This window comes from Eleutherodactylus coqui, chromosome 5, assembly GCF_035609145.1.
Source record: "Eleutherodactylus coqui strain aEleCoq1 chromosome 5, aEleCoq1.hap1, whole genome shotgun sequence".
Lineage (NCBI taxonomy): Eukaryota > Metazoa > Chordata > Amphibia > Anura > Eleutherodactylidae > Eleutherodactylus > Eleutherodactylus coqui.
In genome coordinates, this window is record NC_089841.1 from 163,709,788 (window position 1) to 163,731,756 (window position 21,969).

Genomic DNA, 21,969 nt, shown 5'->3' on the forward strand with positions numbered 1-21,969 from the left:
AAATGAGTTTGTTCTAATGTGAAATTACTGTAAAGTGTATGTAGCAGTCGGTTCTTGAAGTTGATGGATTTGAAGCAGCAAAAATGGACAAGTGTAACGATCCGAGCAACCGGTCTTGTGGGGTCTTCCTAATATGCAGTGGTTATTACCCAAAGTGCTTCATGGGAGGCCAAGGCTCATTGGGCACCCATGACCAGCAACAGAGTCATGGATGCCCAAGGCTCATTGACGTGAGTGGGGAGGAAAGGTTAGACTGTCTAGTCTGATTCTACAAAGGAAGTAAAGGTAAAGTCCCCATGTGTAGCAGATATTACAGTTAGTCTCCGACTTACGAACAGGTTCCGTTCCAGGAGTCTGGTTGCAAGTCCGAACAAATGGTTGTATGGAGCAGGATGGCGGGTGGATCCCGCTCCATACAACGTCGGGTGCAGGCTGTTTCTTATAGCGGGCACCCGGCAGCAGCAGTTCCGACAAGCCATGCCGCTTGTCGAAACTGTTAACACTTTTTTTTAAATACCGCTCTGACAGCAGTATTTAAAGTGTTAACAGTTCTGACGAGCGGCATGGCTTGTCGGAACTGCTGCTGCCGGGTGCCCGCTATAAGAAACAGCCTGCACCCGACGTTCAGGGGGCCCGTACAGCGTCCCACGATGAAATCGCGGGACGCTGTGCGGTTGCTAGGCAGCCGGGGACCTCCTGAAAGGCCCCAGGGCTGCCTATGCAGAGTGCCCATCAAGCGCACGGCTTGATAGGCGCTCTGCATAGACAGCCCTAGGGTCTTTCAGAAGGCCCCTGGCTATCTAGCAACCGCACAGTGTCCTGCGATCTGACCGGACAGGCTTCTATCAGGCTTGATAGAAGCCTGTCCGGTCCCTGCACAGTATGATGCAATGCCATAGCATTACATCATACTGTGCAGGACAGATAGTTCGTATCTTGCGAAATTCGTAAATCGAAAATTTGTAATCTGTACTGCGAATCTGTGTCAAAATTCGCAAACCAGTAATATGCAGATATTGAGGTGGATTTCACTCATTTAAAGATGTAAAATCCGTAACAAAAATGGACGTGCTGTGGATGAAAAATATGCACCACAGGTCAATTTACACTAGGAATTTTTTTATGCAGCGTGTGGATGAGATTTCTTAAATTTCTCTGTTGGAGGAGCAATGAGTCAGGAGCTCTTGGAGGATTAGCGCAAAGAGTAATGCTGTGCAGATGCATAGTGTGAAAACTCATCACCACTGCACACTCTGTATGGTGCAAAGAACACAAACACTGTCACAACTGATATTCCAGCAAACGGATACATTTGTCAAATTTAACAAATCTTCATAGCCCATAAGAATTACAAGGAAAACTTTGCAGATTATCTGGTCTGGAGTCAAGTATTGGTTCAGGCGAAGCCATTACTGGAGTATCTAGCCACAGGACCCCTGATTTTCTCATGATTTAAAGTAAATGCCGATCAATAAATATATATTTTTTTAAATTTAATCTAAAATAGGTTAATTTTTTGTTGATCAATTCTTTACAGCGGTCTGAGCTCTGTTTTTCTAATACATTGCTTCAACTACAGAGAGGGCGTAGGCGCATACTGCATCCTGTTTATACAGTGAACTCCAGAATACATTATGTGGTTAGCTCCCTCTAGAGGTGACTGCAGTTAGCCCAAGTGTTTTTAAAGCAATGTCTTATGTATGGGATTTATAGAGCTGTGTATAAGAAAACCTGAGCTCTTGCCCCTATCAAGATATATTAAGAAATTAATCTGCACAGAATTTAAGACACATAAATGACATGATGGTAAAAAGCGTACATTCACTTTAACCAATTAAGGACCAAGCGTGGTAAATTTACGGTGCTTGGGCCCGGGCTTTAATCCAGGCCAATAACAAAAATACAGCGTAGGATTAAAGCCTCTGCTTCTGCAGTCAAGAAGGAGCAGGTTGGGTTCTCTGCTGTCAGACACAGCCGAGGACCCGGAGGAAAAAGCAGAAGCCGTTTTTAACTGCCTCTGCCTTCTCCTTCCCATGCTCAACGAATGCTATGTACTAATGAGACGCATATATCGATTTCTCGTCTGTTATCATTGGGGGACACAGCAAAGACCTTGGGTGTAGCTTCTGCCACTAGGAGGCGACACGAAGCATAAAAGTGTTAACTCCTCCCACTAGCTATACCACACACCCCACACCCCCGCAAGCATCGTGCTAGCTCAGTTTTTTGCTTAGTGTCCAGGAGGCAGGACCGTCTCTCCTACTGAGACTAATCTTTTTTTCTTTTGCAATTTTTTTTTTATCTGGAAGACCAGGGAATAACGGGGAGGCAGGATTCTCGCCGTTAACCCACCAAGGGCGGCGAACAGAGGTGAACCTAGCCCTCTGTTGTCGGCCGGGTCCCCTTAGAAGACGAGGCACACTCGGCCACCAAACTGAGTGACCCGCCAGCTATAGAGCCCCCTTACTTATGGTCCGGCATCCCCTGCCCCTTAAAAGGCAGGCGATGGTGGGGAGAAGCTCTGCTGGAGCCGGGAGGCCACCCTACCTCGGTCAAGAGGTAAGTATGTGAGTTTATTTTGTTTTTGTCGCCCGATGTGCTGCTGCACTGCTTGTTAATGCTGTGCACTGCTCCACCTGTTGCGGTTTGTTGCTGCCCCCGCTGCGCTGCTGGTTGGTGCCTCCCTTGGCGCTGCTGCCGACACCCGCGGCTTTTTTGGTGGGCGCCCGCGGCTTGATGTGCTGTACTGCTCCTGCCGCGGACCCGGCGTGTGCCTGCTGCTCATCTCAGGGGCCGCCTCGGTTGATCTCGGGAGGCAGCTCCCGGCCGCACACACTGCAGCTCTGGACCTCTGAGTAGGGGGGCTTGGCGCCCTTGGCGGGGCATGCCGGCGGGTGCCGCCGCCTCAGGGGTTTTCCCCGCCGTGGGGGCAATGGCAAGAGTCCCGCCGAGCGGGTGCCTGAATTTCCCGCGTGCAGGCATTCTCTTTTTGGATTTCCCGCAGAGCAAGCTTTTTGAATTCCTGCCGCCGCGCGGGCTCTGTATGTTTATGTCCTGCCGTGCGGGCTCTGTATGTTTATGTCCTGCCGCGCGGGCTCTGTATGTTTGTCCCGCCGCGCATGCTCCTCGATCTGTGCGTCACTAGCCCACTCCCTTTTCTTTGTAACCACTGCGGCCACGTGTGTTTCCAGGGAGATGCAGTTCCTCTTGCTGCATGCATTGATGACCAGCGCCGGCTACGTGTCATGGGTGCGGTCGCAGTTAGAAGGTGCTCACAGTTTTCTTTCGTTATGCAGCTACAGTCTCCGGTGGTGCAGCTGACCAGCGTGCGGATCACATTGGGTGCGCAGCTATACTGTGCTCCGGACTGGCTTGAGCCTGGACTGGTAGCCCCCCTATTGCCCTCCTGCAGTTCCCTGCAGCCCCCTGCAGCCAAGCGGACCACAACGTTTGTGCCTAAGATGACTCGGGGACGACCAGAGCCACATGCCAAATGCGCTCTCACTGCAGTACGAGATACTTCCAGCAGAGGATATCTCGCCTTACTGACAACAGCGTTCAAACCGATTATCAGCGTTTCCGGGCATGCTGAGTCCTGCAGCACCTTCCATACACAAGGAGTGCTCATACAGTGAGTCCCCGGACTCATGGCTCCTCTTGTCTACCCCGCCTGTGTTGAACATTGGCTGCCTACTAGTCCCCCGGTTAATGCAGTGTCCGCATCCAGCGATACGCGCTCTCGCTATAGCACGAGAGTACAGCCAACAGACAAGATCTCGTCCTACTGACATCAGTATCCAAACTGGTTTTCAGCATTACCCCGGGCATGCTGAGCCCTGTAGTACCTTCCATACAGAAGGAGCACTTACACAGGGACTCGCCGGACGCAGCGCCCCCGCCTGTTCGCTCCGCAACGGGTTGAGTCTTCACTAACTACAGTTCCCTGGTGCTCCTCCTGCAATCCAGGATGACACGTGGACAGGTCCGGCCAGAGCTACATATAGCGAGCTCTAGCTACGTACGAGATTACACCCAGTCGTAGAATATCTCACCTGCGACAATAGTGCCAGTTGTCAGCATTACTCCGGGCTGCCTGAGACCTGTGGTACCTCCCTCCAGAAGGAATACAGTGATCAGGGAATTATCTGAACTCGGCGCTCCTCTTGTATGCTCTGGCCCGCTTGAGCCATCCCTATCGTCAGGCTCTCCAGGTGCCCCCCGCAGTTCCCTGCATCCAGACGTACCGTGGTGTCTGAGTCCAGGGGCGGCCAGAGCCACGTGCCATGTGTGCTCTCACTACAGTACGAGAGTCACATTCAGCCGGAGGATATATCGTCCTAGGCTCGAACTGAGGGTCAGCATGTTCCAGGCTTGCTGACACATGGGGTACCTTCCATCTCAAAGGATCTCTCATACTCGGGGATTCTCTGGACACATCCCGCATGTTTGGTCTAAAACTAGTCGAGTCCTCCCTAGGGGTAGCTCTCTGCACCCTCCTGCACTCTCCTGCAGGCAACATATTGCAGTATACATGTCCAGAATGACACGTGGACAGGGGCTGACCAGAATCACAGGCTATGTGTGCGGTCTCTGCAATTTGAGTTTTACCTCTAGCAGAAAATATCTTGCTCACAGGCAATGACGCTATCTGATGGTCAGCTGTACTCCGACCTCAATAGGACCGGGGATACCTTTCTTATGGAAGGAATACCGGCACAGGAATACCCTGCAGGCATTACTCATCATGCCGGTCCGGGATGGGTCGGACCTAACGGCTAGCTACCCGGTCATTGCCGTCAACGGTTTCCCGCAGCACAGCCACGTACTACGGGCGCTCACTACAGTTGGGAGATGCCCAGAATACGTCTTGTCCTATGGACAAGATGGTCAACGGCCTGTTGGCTTCCTCCAACGTGCTGAGACCGGCGGTACCTTCCAGATGGAATGAGTACTATTCATAGGAACTTGGCAAACACATCGCGCCTCCTCTCTGCCTTGCAAACGGTGAACCTTCGCAATTCAGCCACGTACGTTCGGACGGGGATAGCCTACAGCCATGATACCCTGCTGACCTCTGATGGGTGCAGAACAGCCCATGCTTCCCCTATATTGTGAATGGGCAGATGCGGGACATAAGGTGATCTCTAATTCAGACCAGTCTCTAAATTAGCTACTCGAGCATTCACCACGGATTGCATAAGGAAGTTAACACGTACAACGGAGTTAAGTTGGACGGATCCAGAAGCACGCTGTGACACTATCGCGCTCGGCCTGCATTATTGCTTGCAGGAAACCGTGTGACATTCTATACTTGTACTGTTGGCAACCCCTGGGGATCGTCCCTTTACACCACTGAGATTACCTCAAACAGACGAGCGAGATTTCCGTCCTGGTGTGTGTACTGTATTGCCAACGTCTTGTGTCTAGTGGTTTCATGCGGTGGTACCGATATGTCAGTACAGAGCCAACCCTAGTTAACCATCCGTCAGTTCCTGGGCCACAAGCCCTTCTCTATCAACAGCTAACCAGGTCGCTAACAATATGGATGGGCCGTAGGGATACGCAGCATTAGAGCTGCGCTTCAGCGATGCGGCCTGGGACCAGAATTCAGTCCTGGGGTCCTTGGGTCCCCCACATTCGGTGGCCGTCCGCTGCAAAGATGACTCCTTCAGATATTGAAAGGTAACCAGGCACAGGGAACCTTCCGTCACAAGCTTCGTCGACCAGAAGCAGTTAGGGACCATAAGGGATCTTCCCCTCGCAGAGGGACTGGGAAGGTGATATTAACAACCTGAAGTTATATGGAAGCTGTCGTACAACTAGGTCGGATGTTGGAAGGCATGCAACTCCCCGAAGTGTCGACGCAGATGGCTCCGCAGTCTTGTTTTGGATGTTGACTTTGTACCGAAGGTCGTCATCAGGAGACGATTGTTATCGACATGTCGAATATTCTCCCGCTGCGGTTGGTATGGGGATCCACTTCAGTGAAGTATCCGGTGGGCACCCTTCTCGGTAGTGCCTCGGCCAAGGAGCGCTCCGGTGGCAAGTGGGCACGGTCTGACTACACAAGGGTACCTCTCTAGGGAAGCATTTTTCATCGCGTGGCCATGCTGATGGTACTCTCGGCAATCCGAGGGGACTTCTTGCACCTACTCTGCCTCACGACAGTACATGGTGACAGGCCAGGCAATTATATTCTCAGGCCGTGTTACCTACCGCTCACAGTACTTGGGCAACGGGTACCTGGTTGAAAGCTCCTTATCAGGAGTTTTTTCTCCAAAAGATGGTTGTGGCCATTACTTAGGCTCTTTACACTCCATTCGGAGCATGCTGGATAACCAGTCATCCATTAAGGTTAGTGCAGTTAAAGAGAGGATTTGCTTCCTTACTCATGAGACTTCGTATATTTTCCCGCCCCCTTGGGTACTGCTCTAGAATGTCCCAAGGTCTTTGCTGTGTCCCCCAATGATAACAGACGAGAAAACAAGATTTTGTAAGAACTTACCATAAAATCTCTTTCTCGTCTTGTTCATTGGGGGACACAGCACCCACCCAGTCTGGTATTAGGTCTGCAACATATAATCCTGAGTGGGAGGATTCTCGGTGCTATCGCACACGGGTCGGAATGAGTTACAGTTCGTGAGTATTGTTTGGTACTAGGTATTGTTGTTGTATCCTACTGGCTGCTCCTACTGCTTGCATACAAACTGAGCTAGCACAATGCTTGCAGGGGGGGTATAGCTAGTGGGTAGAGTTAAAACTTCTATGCTTAGTGTCGCCTCCTAGTGGCAGAAGCTATACCCAAGGTCTTTGCTGTGTCCCCCAATGAACAAGACGAGAAAGACATCTTACAAAATCTAGTTATTCCACAACGCTTCTGCTCTATTCACAACCTGATTGGTTGTTTGGATTGGCTGATTCACAGTGATTGGTTGTTTGGGTTAAATCGAGCAGAAGTGTTGTGGAATATAAATATATGCCTATGAAACCTGGTGATCACGTGACCACCAGGTGGCTCCTGTTCCAGCAGAGCTGCAGGGTCCGCTAGGACCCTGATCAGCTCTGTTAGTGACTAAAAAAATAGTCGTATATGTCACGGAAAACTCAGTATGGTTGATGCACATCAGAGTAAATCTGCGCTGTAATGCATGATTTTGCATTGAAAATCCATGTCTTTCTTGCAGCAAATGGAGCATGAATTTATAGAATAAGGAATCGCACTCCTGTGCATAATGACACCAAATGTGTACTTTGATTAACATACATTATCCCTGTAATACCAGAAAAGGTTTCCATTTTTATTAGGTATCTACTGTCATTAGCTGGTATTGAAAGAGAATCTATCACCATCTTTTTGCACCCATCTGAGGGCAGCATAAGGTAGTGCCTGTCACAATGATGTATCTTCTGTGTGGATCTGTGCAGTCGTTTGGGAGAAACTTGCATAGTAGCAAGGACACAGAGAACTAGTTCTCCATATTCACCTAACCTGCCCTGTTTCTATGCACAGGCAGACAGTGGGCAGTTAATTGCTGGAGGGCAGGGTGGATGGAACTAGCTGCAGCTCATGAATATCCAGGCTAAGTAGTCCTCTATGTCTGTGCTGCTACTGATAAAATGCAAGTTTCTCCAAAGTACTGCACAGATCCACACAGCAGACATATCACTGCAATCATCGTACGCATCACTACCTTGTGCTGCCCTAAGAGAAGGGTGCAAAAAGATGCCGAAAGACTCTTTAAGCTCAATGTTTGGCACTTTTTGTGGCCGAAAGCTCATCATTTTAACATTCTATCAATTTACTAGGATTAAACTAACAAGTTGCCAACTCAAACTATTTACTAGCAAAGCGCTATACAATGAGATTTAAAGTGAATTACACATATATACATGTTCTAGTTGCACGGTGCAGCAACGATTAGGACGTATATATACATTTGGAGGACCCAAAGCTCCTGTTGTGTCTGTCAACTGGGTTGGTTGCATACTTCTGCTGCCATGGCTCCACTGACTATGGCTGCCTATGTTTTCTTGATACTCGTCTCCATTCAGTTACATGAGATTTTGTGGATCTGGCCCCGGCACTGTCGTGTCAAGTGGGCGGTCTCCTCCACTCACTGTCAATTACAGATTGCAGTGGGCAATTGAAACCTGACAGTAAGCAGAGGGAAAACCGCCCACTTGACACATTGATAGCACCAGGAGTCAAAGCTAAGAAAAGCACATATCGGCAAACGGAGGCAAGTGTCAAGGAAAATTTGGAAGTTTTTCTCCAAAACGAAACACTCTTTTGCAACATTATCATTTCCAGCCATATTTTAAGAGAAAAAACAGAATATATTCAAAGGGTACACGAATGTAACAATATTACAATACTTAGTACTGAATAACTATATTCATGAAGTCACATTGTAGAACACTCGTAAATACCAGCAGAATATGCTCCATTGTTGAAGTAAGGCTCTCTTCACATTTGTATCGGGGGGTTCTGTCATAAACACTGGAAAAATGAGTGCAGCTTGCTGGGCAATTTTTTGAGGGTAAAATGACAGAATCCATTAGTTAACTGGTTCCATCAGATGACACTTGTTTCCATGATATGATGGATCCAGCATGCTATTTTTTTCATTCTTCTTCTCGGTGATGGAATGGAAGGATGGAAAGGTCAGACAGAAATGTGAACAAAGCCTAATGTAAGGTAGACAGGAAGCTGTTTTATGTAAACCTGTCATATACCAATTGTAAAGTGACATTGCCTTACATGCCATCAGTGAATGTTACATTGATGTGACTGATAATGCACAGATAAGCAGTGGTGACTTAGGGTGCATTAACACTGCAAAGATGATCACTCAAAAGCCATTTTGCATAAACTACTACTTGGTACTAATGCCTATTAGTACCAAGTAGTAGCGTGTGAGTTGCCGGGAGCTGTATTGAAGGAACAGACCACCCACTATTCCCTGATTACTTTCGCTTTGCTCGGCTGGTGGGGCTGACAGCTGAGAATAGGTGATACTCCACGGGCAGAGCACAGCGTGCGGTCCTGCTTATCAGCTGTTCTGTTGAACGATGGTTTTCAAGCAGAACTGAAAACTGTCGTTTGGCAGAAAACTGAAAGATGGGTACATTTAGACACAACGATTATCACTCAAAAGAATACTTTTGAGCTGATTTTGAGCAAATCGTTATGTCTAAATGGGCCTTAAGTAACCGTGCAGAGAGTTATAAAGGGCTTCATCACTATTATCTTATTTCTCTGGACAGCTTTAAGTATTATTCACACAGCCCTATTACGGTGCCCACAGCCTGGTATTGACCCATATTCTACCATCATGTGCCACCTTGCAAAAGCACATGTATTATTGACCCGTAGGGACTCCATGCATCCTTGACCATGTGCATTAGCCATTATAGCAGCAGCTGTAATACTGAATTTTTAGCTATGTTATAGCAATAGGCAAAGCAAATTTTTTTTTTTTTTTAAACTGCAGTGTCCAGAACCCCCCAAAAAAGTATTTCCAGTGAAGACCGTGGTAGGTGTCCAAGGTTGTGTGGTGGAATTAGATAGTGTGCCTTGTTTGCGGGCTGTCTTTTTTTTTTTTTTGCTAATGCTTTTAAGATATGGGAGTTATTTCTTCTTATCCATGCAGATGTCTGAAGTGCAGAAATCCAAGATACCTAAAAGAGCAATCAAAAAATGAGTAAGTACTAAGAAAATTTGCAGATTGTATTTTGTGTATTCATTAGAAATTAAAAATAGCAATAATGAATAGGTAAATAGCTACTTATGTGTGTTTGACAATATACAGTAGATTTGTCAAACTACTAACAGCCACCTGCCCGTGAGTTACATGCACCGCCCCATATAACATGACAGTGACATCATCAAAAGTCCTAAAACATGCAGGTCCTGACAGCAACCATGTGCTTACAGGACCTGTGATGATGTCACCATCATGTGATTAGTCACCTGGGCTCTGACCTGTGCCTCTGATGATCATATGGCAGTGACGTCCTCACAGGTCCTTCACTTTATTAAAAAGCTGCAGAGCCGGACAGCACCTGTGATGTCACCATCATGTGATCAGTCACCTGTGTGGGTGGTGTCTGGGGTCACATGACTAGGGGTTGATCAGTGTGTGTGCAGAACACTGCTCTGCTTGTTGCGATCCCTGTTGTATGGGATGAAGAACATATGTAGCAGAGCTGCGTGTGTGTGTGACATACATGTAACAGAGCCATCTATGATCTATCAAACACCCCAGAGGCGCAATGACGGCGACGTCATCGCTGGTACTAAAACAGTAGCCATGTACTTACAACTCCAATCCCTTTCACTATATGATATTAGTAACACTGGTACTTGAATTTCCTAATAATTACTAGTTTTATCCTAAGGCTTTTATGCATTAGAATAATAGTATGCAAATAATGAACTCATTCAACATCTGATGACACATGAAAATAAATAGGATATTTGGTACCTGCATGAGTACACGCAAACACAGAGTCTGCGAGCTCTATGAAACGATCTCCAAGTAGGTCTTCTAGTCCATAGTGCCCAGTTGGCAGAAGGCAGGCAGTTGAGTCTTTGAATAGCAGATCACCCGCTGCGTATTTTTGCACTGATCTGAAAAGCTGAAAACTGGAGTCTTTATTTGGTCTCAAATATTCCTAAGAATAAGATTTCAGATGACAGACGGTCAGCAGCACTACTGGGGGCACACAGAAGCTCACGTTATGAGACATTTACTATCTTTGTGTTTGTTAGAACAGTAATGGGACTGATTGCTGTTGAAGCAGAGACATATCACAGCTGTCCATTCAAGCACTGTTGTCTCCAACACCCCCATAAACATGCTGTTGAGTTTGATGGAACAGCAGGCACATGGGGGCACATTTACTTAGATCTGCAATTATATGCCGGTCTGTGCCAAATGTTTTTATTAAGTAAATCTGTCACCTTACTTCTATGGTAGGAAGACGAGGGGGCACATTTACTGGTGTTTCATATGTTGGTGTAAGTACAGTGTGCGCCCAGGTAACTGTAAACAAATGTATTAAGATCTTGGCCTCTTAATACATTTGACACCTCCTGCGGCAATGCCATGTGCCAGATGGAAAACTATGCCAGCTCTAGTTACTGGCATATGTTGTAGTAAATCTGGCAGGCTGCATGCGGCCATGTCCCCCAACACTAGGCCCCAGTCACTTTTTGAAAACCTGTTGAGGCCCTGTAAGAAGACACAATTTTGGTGCCTACAAACAATCATACATGTGCCCCATTAGTGCCTACCGCATACCCCTGGTGCAGCTTTTCTTGGCAACAACAAAACAAGATAGGTTGAAGTCAAACCCGTCCAATCCCTATTTCTCTGATAAGTGATGTTGTGAGACTGGTCAGCATAGAGATGGTTACGATTGTTGGCAGATCCCTTCCAAATCATCATGATCTGCGTGCAAAGATCTTTGCCTAAGTTGATCCTGGCTTCACACAGGCGAGAAAATAGCTTTATATTGGTGCATTGTGAGACACACAAATCTCGCCCAAATATGAACCCCATTCTTTTGAATGGGTTTATACACAAGTGATGTGGGAAACAAATCGCGGCATTTCCTATCTTTCTGCGTGCTCTTGCATCGCATCTTTGTTTTCTATGGAGCCGGTAGCAGCATTGCACTACGTGCTAGGTGCACACAATGCAAGGTCTACAATGGGAGAAACTCTGTGACCCTCTGCTGCGGCTCCGAAGTGATGCGAGGCGGTTTTGAAGCACCTTGCCTCTGCAGGGAAAATGCATGTTGGCGAGTGCAAAATCGGGCCATGATTCACGGCCTGATATCACGCTCACCTGTGTGAAGTTAGTCTGAGTAAGATGACCATACTCATCCAATTCTTCTTCATCTTGAACTAAAAAATACTTGCCTGGGATTTCACTAAGAACTCGTAGATCTTAGCGGTAATTACAGGACGTGTCATCACTATACTTGGTGGGATCACTCCCAGGTTACAGTGCTTCCATTCTGTTAGTGGAGCTTTTTCACCATTTGGACACAAAAGCTCAAAGTCTGAGAGGTTCAAACCATGAGCCCAACCAGAATTCTGCAGATCTGTGAAGAAACATTCGGTACAAAATCAGTGACTTCTAGTGAAGAGCCATGGTGTATATCCATAATGCAGGAATGTAGAAGATAACGTCACCCAAAGACACAGCAGGCATATTTACTGACCTCTACTTCTGCTTTCTGATCAGAAGTTTCTGAGATCCCTCTACGGTAGTCAGAGGCGTAACTTGAAGCTTCAGGGCCCCAATGCTTTATTCATAGTACTGGGCTCCCTATATGGAGAAGAGAGACCTTATGGGCCTCCTAAGGCTCGTGGGCCTGGGGGCAACCACATCCTCTGCATCCCCTATAGTTACGTCCCTGACGGTAGGTGTGCATTCATTTTAATGCGATAGTAACGCGTTAAGGTAATCAAACACATTTCCCTGTGTATTATTAGTCATAAAAGTGTATCTGTCGTTCTCACAACCATGGTCAGGCTGCTAAAGTAAACCGTCATATCGTTTTTCTCAAATTCTTACAGTTGATAGCTTTTCTGTAACTTGCTCAGTTTTAGCAGAGAATTAAAAAGGGAGCAACCAGGAAGATACATTGAGATATGTACATGTATATTTAGTTATATGAATACTACAGTGTAACCGCCTTAGTGGCAACTACCCAACAATTCATTAAAAAATGGTCTTCTAGATGGGTGCGTCTCTCAAAGAAGATGCATAGTAATTTCTTGGAACTGATCTGCCATAGGAGATCTGGCCTGGAGAAGGTCCTTTGGTGAGATTTTACTAGAAATTAACAATCTCACCCAAAAAGTGTTTCTCATTTTTGTGTCTTTTTTGTTACTTATTTTGCACTAGAGTTGACAGTCACAATTGCATAAGTTCCTAATAGATTCAATTTCTTACGTTCCATGTTTTCTTGCAGCGAGTAATGCTCCAAAAATGCAACATCTCCATAACTGCGTCCATCTGGGTCCCCAACCAAACACCTAAATTTGATACAGGATCATTTTAATTCAAGGTCATTGTATATATAGATATCTACTAGCTGACAGTATATGTAGATAGTAGTGTTAATGTGTAATACATGCGCACAAAAAACTGTAAATTAGCAGGAAATATGACATTTTCGTTGCAAGAGGCAATGATGAAGACCCAGCTGAGTTCTACAGTATTACCCATGCAGGTGCTTCTATAAAATGCTAGGGCTAGGAAGGAAGTTGTCTTCTCATTCCACTTGCTCATTGTTTACTACCGTGGAAGGGATTTTCTAAGCAAAATGCATCAAAATTCAGATTTTGGTATTCTGGCACGCTTTTTTGTGTTAACATTTTGTGAGACTTTTTTAAGCTTTTATGTCACATTTGACACTTTTTCAAAAAAAAGTGGCTGTGGTTCAATGGTTCTGATGATCTTCTATTTTGCCGTGTCTTAATCAAGGCCCAAGACTGTTTTCCTAGGCCCTCACTTAGAGTGTACACAGGTTTTGTGTATATTATTTCGCCACTGGGTGCTAATTGGGAGATTCAAGGAGAGGTCAATGTACCTTCGTTGCACTCTTATGTAAAGTGTGATTATGTGTTCCTATACAACATTTCCAATAAAAGATGATTTAAAAAAAAAAGTGGCTGTGCCTTGTGAATGATTGAATATGGCAAATCTACTAACACTGTGCCCATTTTTTAGAGTGTTGTTGTATAGTACGCCAGCCATGAAGTGATCATTTTCCCAGCATCATTTTGATAAATTCATTACAATCTGTAACTTCATAAGCTCGATGTATTTTACAACAATTTTCATAAGTCTTTCCCACTGTTGAGGTTTATTCTTTTGGTGGTTTTTTTTTTTTGGAATCTTATTCAGAAATTCAAGAATAAACGTGGGTCGTGGTATAATGGCTGTGATGCAGAAAAAGACTGGTGGCACAATGGGTTGCATGTTTGTTATCCCTTTGGTTCCCCCATCATTGCTAAAGGGTCATTGGAAGTCGTATGCTGAGATTCCCTTAGATAGTTTGTGTTTTTCCTGGCTGGCCAATCAACTAGAGAGGGGGTTTCTATATTCAAGCATCTGCTGTTGCTGTTTTTACATGTCTTGTTGGTGAAATTGGTCTAGTCCATATTTCCCTTGGTGCAGCCATCCTGGTGTTTTTATTGATCTATTTGTGTTGCATCTGCCATTGCCTCTGCTGTCTATAGTTGTTACCACCTGTTCATAGACATTTCCTCTTTCCCTTTCCATCGAGGATCAGTGCAGGTTGCCCAGGTTCGGGCTGTGGAGCCATCCTTGTCCAGACGATCGCTCCATTTTAGGCTGGGCTTTCTTCTCTTCTGCTGTTAGGGCTAGATTTCCCATTTTTCCCCCCTTTGTTGTGTTTGGTAATGGTGTTTGTGTTATACGTGGAACCTTTCAGTTTTTATTTGTCCCATGTGAACATTGCCTTGCTTCCGTGCTGGGCATGGTGCGTTAATGCTCAGCACAGACGTAACAAATCTCTGAAGTCATTTCATCCACAGATGAAATACATTATACAGTCACACACTTTGAGTATGATGGCCAGAGAAATTTAAAAAAAAACTAAATTAATAGCAAAACTATGGTACAAAGGTAGTAAATTATTTGATTCTTATAATGTATGACATTATTTCTCTCAATGCCTACTCACCTCAGGGCGCCCATGTTGCCATAATATCGCTCATCGTGATTTGCTGCACATCTTCCATTGACTCTGCCATCCTCCTCCCATCCCACACACACCTTGCATAGACCACTTTCTCCTCCAGGCATGCACCCCTTCCAGAAATAGTTTTCATAAGCTAGCAAAGGAGGACAATTGAGATAACAAAAGCATTGGGCTTGAAGAAAAAATTAATCTACTTCAAGTGAAAATAAAATAACTTAAAAAACACTTAAAGGGAACCGGTCAGCTCTATAGGGTATCATAAACTAAGTTACCACTCTCCTGTTTCCGTGGTATCTCCGAGTGAAGTTTGCACGCTGCATGATAATCTGACTCTCTTCAGATTGCTATGCCCTTGCTATACCCCCTATGATTAGTTACGGAAATAGCATAGTGACTTTGGCTGTTTACAAAATCCTGGCCACCTCTGCATTCAATCTCTGCCGAATGTGACAGCTATTGGCAGGGCAAGATTTCCATAACTCCCATAAAAGTGAATGGGAGTTCTAAAAACAGCATGACTCTCTGTACTGTGCTGTTTTCACAACTCCTACAAAACTACACAATTTCGATCACTCCTATTCAGGAAAACAGTGTAAGTGTAAATACAAAAAAAGTTATGGGCTGGATTTAAGTAGAAACAATATTTTTCATGGTACAAATCCCTTCAAAGCTAATAAAACCCACACATCATCAAATAAAGTGATGACACCCAAGGCAGTTAAAGGGGGGAAGGGGACTTATAAAATCTGTTTTACTACCTGAATTAATGTCACAATCCCATGTTTCATTCGCAGGAGCCCGAACAGTATATCTGGAGAGAAGTAGCCACCCTGCAGGACTGTAAATGCTGCCGTGGCAGGAGCGACGTCCACGCAGATCAAGAAGGTTCACGGCCTTCATGCTTTTTTTAGTAATAGCCAAGGCATAAAGACCAGGGAGCCCTGGAAAGATATTCACAATGTACGTCACCAAACTTTTAAAGCCAATAATTAAATTCAGGTCCCTGCCTGCTAGAAATGAATGTGACTGAGTCACAAAATGAAGGGCAGCTACACATTCCATTTTAAATCATTTCCATTGAAAAGTCTGAACACACAAATAAAAATGATTCACATAGCCGGGGTTAGGCTCTGGTCACAATGGTTCCTGTGTTTATGATGAGTTGTGAGCCTTGTAGCAGTTCTATTATGATCCATTAGGAGCAGTGATTTTCTACTGATTTATCAGGTTTCTGGTTTTTTTTTCACTATAGAGAATAGAGCAGCATGCTATGTTATTTGGATTATATAAAAGCAACAGACCAAGCCTAAAACATGAAAATGATGAGCAAATGTTACATAGATTCAATAATACGACTGTTGAAAATCCTTAATGGGCATTATAGTTTTAGCAAAAAATGTACAAGGTATCATATCTACAAGATTACTTGGTTTCTCTTACTGAGAGCAAAGAAAGTATATTCTTTGTATAATAAAAAGTTATATGATTTTACAATGTACTTTCTGTATGCATTTCTTATGATTCACAAGACCTTAGGAACTTTTATTGTTTACTTCCAGTGGAGAGAAATCTGCCCAAATCATGTGATGAGCACATGGTTGCAGGACTGATTACAGTAACAGTTAGGCCGCCTGAACACAGCCAGATTTACATTACGGAATCCGGAATGGGTGTCCGCAGCAATTACTTCCGTAGCATGCTATGGAAAAAGCGCTTTTTACTTCCCACGAACGGAAATCAATTGCGATTTTCCGCTCGTGGGGAAAAAAATCACAGCATGCTCTATTTTAGCCGGATTCTGTGCGGATGGCTTCCATTGAAATCAATAGAAGCCGTCCAACCGTGGTCCTTTCACAATCATCATTGTGGAAAGGTTGCGGGATCCGGGTCATCGCCTAAGTGACAGCACGGCATAATCTGTACTGCGCATGTGTGCCGGCTGCAGTACAGAATCTGACAGGTATGCGGGGGTCACTGGCTGGGCACAGGGTTGGATTCTGCTGTGGGATCCCGCATGCGGAATCTGACCTGGTCATGTGCAGGTGGCCTTAGGGCTCATTCACATCACTATCGGAGGTTCTGTTCGGCACCTCCGTCACTGAATGCCGCTACAAAACTGAATGAACTAGTGTAGCATGCTGCACTATTTCATCCGGTTGAGTGCCAGAAACACAGGCAATAACCGAATGGATCCCATTATAGTCAATAGGATCTGTGCAGCGCCATTCAGTTTCCTCTTATGACGGTTCCGTTAGGGCACTGGGTTCCATTTTACTACTCCATAACAGAGCAGGAAAGGAAACCTAAAAACACAGATGTGAACGAGCCCTGAGTGCGTCAGATACTCTTGCTAGCCGAGCACCTGTGTGTTCATCACATGACAGGATAAGTTCCTACTGAATGAGTCTATGCTCAATTCCTGAAAACTATGAGGAGTATACAAAAAGTATGTTGGGAAATTGCATAACTTTTCATTATACAAAAATGGTGTTATCTGAAACTGAAATAAACCTTTAAGCTCTGATCACCTATAGAGGATATGATGATAAGTATAGAAAGAAGAGTGAAAGAGACAGTGGAATCTAGGGTAAACCAAAAGAACAAGATACAGGCTCACATCTCATTTAAAAGTCCATCATCGTTTTCTGCCTTGAATGCCGATAATGCCAGTGAGACAAAACCTGGATGGAACTGTAGGCTTTAATGTGAGAAATGGTCACCACTTCTGTCTCCGTTTCATAAGGTTTCTGTCCCTTTCTGTCTTTTTAGGAGGATAGAAAAGCGTAGCTGACTACACCATTATTACTTTGGGGTTGTGGCCATAACACTGGCATTACAATCACGTACTGCGTCATTCATAAGGCTGCTCGCAGTTCATCATTGTGGTATCGTTCTTCTACACCTCTATAGAGGTTGCGCCATGTCGCTGAGACTTCCTTGTGTGCTTCTGGGGTCTCAGCCATGATATCATATAATCCCACAAGCATAATGTGCTATGCTCAGCTGGGACAATTCAATAGTTAATTTTTCCTGGTCTTTGGTCTCTGTTACCACAGTGGTTCCTAATGAACTCCTTAACTATTTTATTTTTGAGACTTTAGACATGCCTTTTTGGGACTTTAGACATGCCTTGCCTGAATATCAATGCACTTCTTCCTAGGTCTAGTCCTGTAAACTGCTAAACCAGGTCACCGTCTGTTATCCAGCCATGTCTGGCCTGCTTCATCGTCCAGTTACCTGCATAGCTCTACTGCATTGTCCAGTTAGCTGCACGGTTCTGCAACATTGTCCAGTAAGCTGCACAGCTCTGCTACATCAGCCTATTACCTGCCTGGCTCTATTACATCGTCACCAAGCCTTGTTTGACAGTCTGTGCTGCTAGCTACCATGATCGCTCATCTGATTGCAGTTCTAAGGATCCACAAAACAATTGCACCTGAGGTAGGTGTTCCTACAAGATAACAGTATTGGGGCCATTTAACACAGCCATAAAAGGGGCACCTTTAACCCCCTGTCATATCCACTTAGTATAAAGAATAAAGTTTGGTACTGAGTTATCTAGTAGAAAAAATTGTTATGGCTGTCAGTAAGAGAAACAAAATAATCTTGTGGATATGATGCGTTTTTATGGCTTACAAAAAGAAATTCTGTTAAAAGCACAAGCGATTGAAGCTACTTGGGCCTCTTTATTAGCCATGTATTACAAAAGATCTGAAATTCTGCCAAATAAACATAGGTCACTATAACTTTCTAAGTTTAAATTCTGGTCCAGTAGAGTCAAGGGGCTCCGGGTGTTGTGGCTATAACATAGATTCAGAATATGTATGCAATATTTGTCATATATCGCTTTTATATCATACCTTTCTCTAAGAGCTCATGTAGGAACTCTTTCGGATCTGTAGGACAGTCAGAATTATCACCTAGGGGAATATGAGAGAACATTGTTTTAGATGCTGGTCTTTTCAAAGGAAGAATTATAGGTGTTCCGTTTCTGGAACTGCTTATAGGCTGGATTGACACATGTGGTTTTAAGTGTGGGGTTTTGAGACAAACACAGAAACGGATACTTAAGACAAGAAACTAGAACTTTTTTCTATGCTTCTTCTTTTTGGATTCACTCTTATGTTTGACTTGAAACACTGCATCAAAACCTGCAGGTTCGAACAAAGCCTTATGAATGATGATGGCTTTTCACATCTGTTTAGCCTCTTGAAGGGAACCTGTCATGAAAATACAGTCCGTTCTGCAGGCAATGTGTTATAGAGCAGGAGGAGATAAGCAGACTGAAAGCTTTGTGGGAAAATATTCAATATAACCTGATGAACCAATCACAGCCATTCAGTGATGTCATTCACTGATTGGCTGTGAATAATCGAGCGCTCGTGATCCAATCACAGCACTCACTTGCTGGAGGCGGGGTATTCAAAACGCTGTTACCAGAAAGAGAGTGCTGTGTCAATGCTGAGGATTACACTGCAGCCTGCCACAGCTCCGGAGACCAGCGCGAGGGACTCAGACGCCGCCGGCTAGGTGAGTATTGCTATTCTTGAGTATGTGTGTTTTTTTGATAACTTTCTATTTATTTGTTTTGAGTGGCGGGCAAGCAAGAGAAAGAAAAAAAATGGCAATTCTGGCATAGCATTTACTGTGCAGGATAAATAATGTAATTTTTTAATATTTCTGACTTTTATGGACATTTTTATTGTTTTTTTAAGTGAATACTGAGAAGGGGGTGTTTTTTGAACTTTGTTTATTAAAAATATTTATTAAATGTTTCATTAAAGATTTTTATCCGATCAGTTCAGTATTGCAATATATTGTGTTTCTGATGTAAGCCTATTAAACCATGTTACAGCAGGGCTTAATAGGCTGATATCTACTGCAAGCCTGGGAGCCTTCACTAGGCCCAAGACTAGCATGGCAGTCCATTGGTTGTTTAAATCCCGAGGTTAGCATTGACCATGACATCTAAGTAGTTACCTAGTTCTCATCACAACCAGTTGTCAGCTGTATAAAAAACAGCTCCTAACTGCTGGCCTATCTATGCTTAAATTCTGTTATTGCTTCCTGAGAAGAAACCTTTTTGGTTAATCCCACCTTGATAGACAGTACTGCAATTGCATATAGTGTCTGAGAAATACGGAAATCACATCTACACTACTAAAACTGCTGTACACTGTCCTCCAGAGGCGTAATTAGAAGCTTCTAGGCCCCAATGCAAAACCTGTAACAGGGCCCCCAACTAAAATGCTTTATTCATAGTACTGGGCTACCTTTATGGAGAGGAGAGGCCTCATGGGCCCCCTAAGGCTCCTGGGCCCGGGTGCAACCGCATCCCCTGAATCCTCTATAGTTATGCCAGTGCTGTCCTCTATGTTGATATTATGTATCTATGTGTGCTATAGAGTTAGAGAAGAAATCTTGTTTTATCCATGTGCAGTGTATAGAAGACAGCGTAACAGTTGTCTCCTCTGACCAGCCCAGAGAGCACTGAAAGTTAGAGATACAACCTGCAAAGAGCAAAACTGGTGATAAATGCAGGATAGTAGATCTAATGCTTTAAATGGCCCTGTACTCACCCCAGTATTCCACTGCAGCTGGCTGAAGTCCACACATTCCAGCAATGTATGCATGTGTAGCATCTAAAGTAACAGCATCGGCCTCATTACTCTAAATGAAAAGGTAAATATATGTAGATATGCACACACAGACGAGTATATTAAATGTAAACAATTAGATCATTTTCTTCTTAGTTACAAAGTTGGTATATTTGAACCAAACATATTTCTTACTGCAGTTAATTTGCTTGAACATTTTAATTGAGAGTCCATGTAAATATGAGGGGTTTTTTGTTTGTTTTTTAACAGTCATTTAGTAAAGCAGGCTATAAATACAAGCTTTTTCTCAGCAGATTAAATCTGTGGTACCTGCCCTGGTGAGAGATACCAAAGAATGATCAAATTTTAATCTGCTCAAGTGTTAGTGAGCCCTTTTCCCTGTCCCTAATTGAAGAGAATCATAGAATGGTAGACTTGGAAGGGTCTTTAGGGTCATCTTGTCCAGCCCTCAGCTCGATGCTGGATTCACTAATGACCACTCTTTGAGTGTGATAACTCAGCCAGTTGTGAATCCACCTAACAGTTGACTTGTCAATCCCATATTTGGTCATTTTTTCAATAAGTATAGAATGAGATACTTTGTCAAATGCTTTACTGAAGTTAACTTCTACTATATCTACCACGGTCTCCTGATCAACTTGTGATTCTGTCACATCACCAAGCCTGTGATGAGTTAAAAAGGGACTGCCCACTTGACAAATTCACAGCTCTGGGAACTAAAAATAGGAAGAGAATTTATGGGGGAATGGAATGGAAAAGAGATAAAAGAGAGACATTGTTGGAGTCAGCATAATTGCAGCTGCAAACCTATGCAACCAGCTCCATACATAACAGGTCCTCTTTATATAAAAATGCATGCTAGGCATGTATGTTTATAGAACTGCCAAGCAGATGAATTGTTATTTGACCAACACAGTGGTGTAACTATAATGGGGGCAGAAGATGCAGTCTTACTATAAGGTCTCTTTTCCCCATATAAGGAGACCGGTCCTATGAATGAAGCATTATGATTGGGGACCACGTGCTACAAATTTTACTTTGGGGCCCAGCAGCTTCAAGTTACACCTCTATCCAAAAGTCTATTAGGTAATCTCAGTGATGTTCCTGTTGCAGTGTGCGCACATTCATCAGGGTTGCAAATTAAAGTTTGTCATTTTAATAATCTCTACAAATTCTGAGCAAGCTGAGCAGCGTGGTCACCTACTATATCACATACATCCCAATTGTGTGTATGGAAAACTGATCTCTATTACTATATAGTAATTGCAGAATTATTATAAAGAGCAGATTACTAAATTACCTGAGAGAAAAAGAAAATTACCAGGAAATAGACGGATGTATAGTGAGCTAAATAACTCCTTATTTGGGGGTGGGGGGGGGGGGGCTGGAGGGTCACTTTATTACTCATCAACATATATACCTTAATCATCTCAATGCATCCAGATAGAGATGTTGCTTGGACACAAACCAAGGGATCTGATCTTACACTCAGTGCCCAGTCTTCACATTTCCTCATCTCAGCTGAACTGATACAACACCATCGGATAATGCTGTGGTCCAGAGAAGTACCTGTTATATAGGTATATACAACTATGGTTCAGTA

The 21,969-nt window shown here is 44.2% G+C and overlaps 1 protein-coding gene across 1 annotated transcript in view; it reads right to left on the minus strand.

Moving 5' to 3' along the window:
- Nucleotides 1-8,242: 8,242 nt before the first annotated feature.
- LOC136628021 (serotransferrin-2-like) overlaps nucleotides 8,243-21,969 on the minus strand; it is a 29,422-nt gene continuing 15,695 nt past the window's right edge. Inside the window, exons 9-17 of the mRNA XM_066603602.1 lie at nucleotides 21,787-21,935; nucleotides 20,328-20,418; nucleotides 18,609-18,668; nucleotides 15,507-15,689; nucleotides 14,731-14,881; nucleotides 12,972-13,054; nucleotides 11,930-12,114; nucleotides 10,488-10,677; nucleotides 8,243-9,681 (exon numbers count right to left, since the gene is read on the minus strand). Of these exons, the coding sequence (XP_066459699.1) occupies nucleotides 9,632-9,681; nucleotides 10,488-10,677; nucleotides 11,930-12,114; nucleotides 12,972-13,054; nucleotides 14,731-14,881; nucleotides 15,507-15,689; nucleotides 18,609-18,668; nucleotides 20,328-20,418; nucleotides 21,787-21,935 (1,142 nt within the window). The 3' untranslated portion in view covers nucleotides 8,243-9,631. The remainder of the gene's footprint in view (nucleotides 9,682-10,487; nucleotides 10,678-11,929; nucleotides 12,115-12,971; nucleotides 13,055-14,730; nucleotides 14,882-15,506; nucleotides 15,690-18,608; nucleotides 18,669-20,327; nucleotides 20,419-21,786; nucleotides 21,936-21,969) is intronic.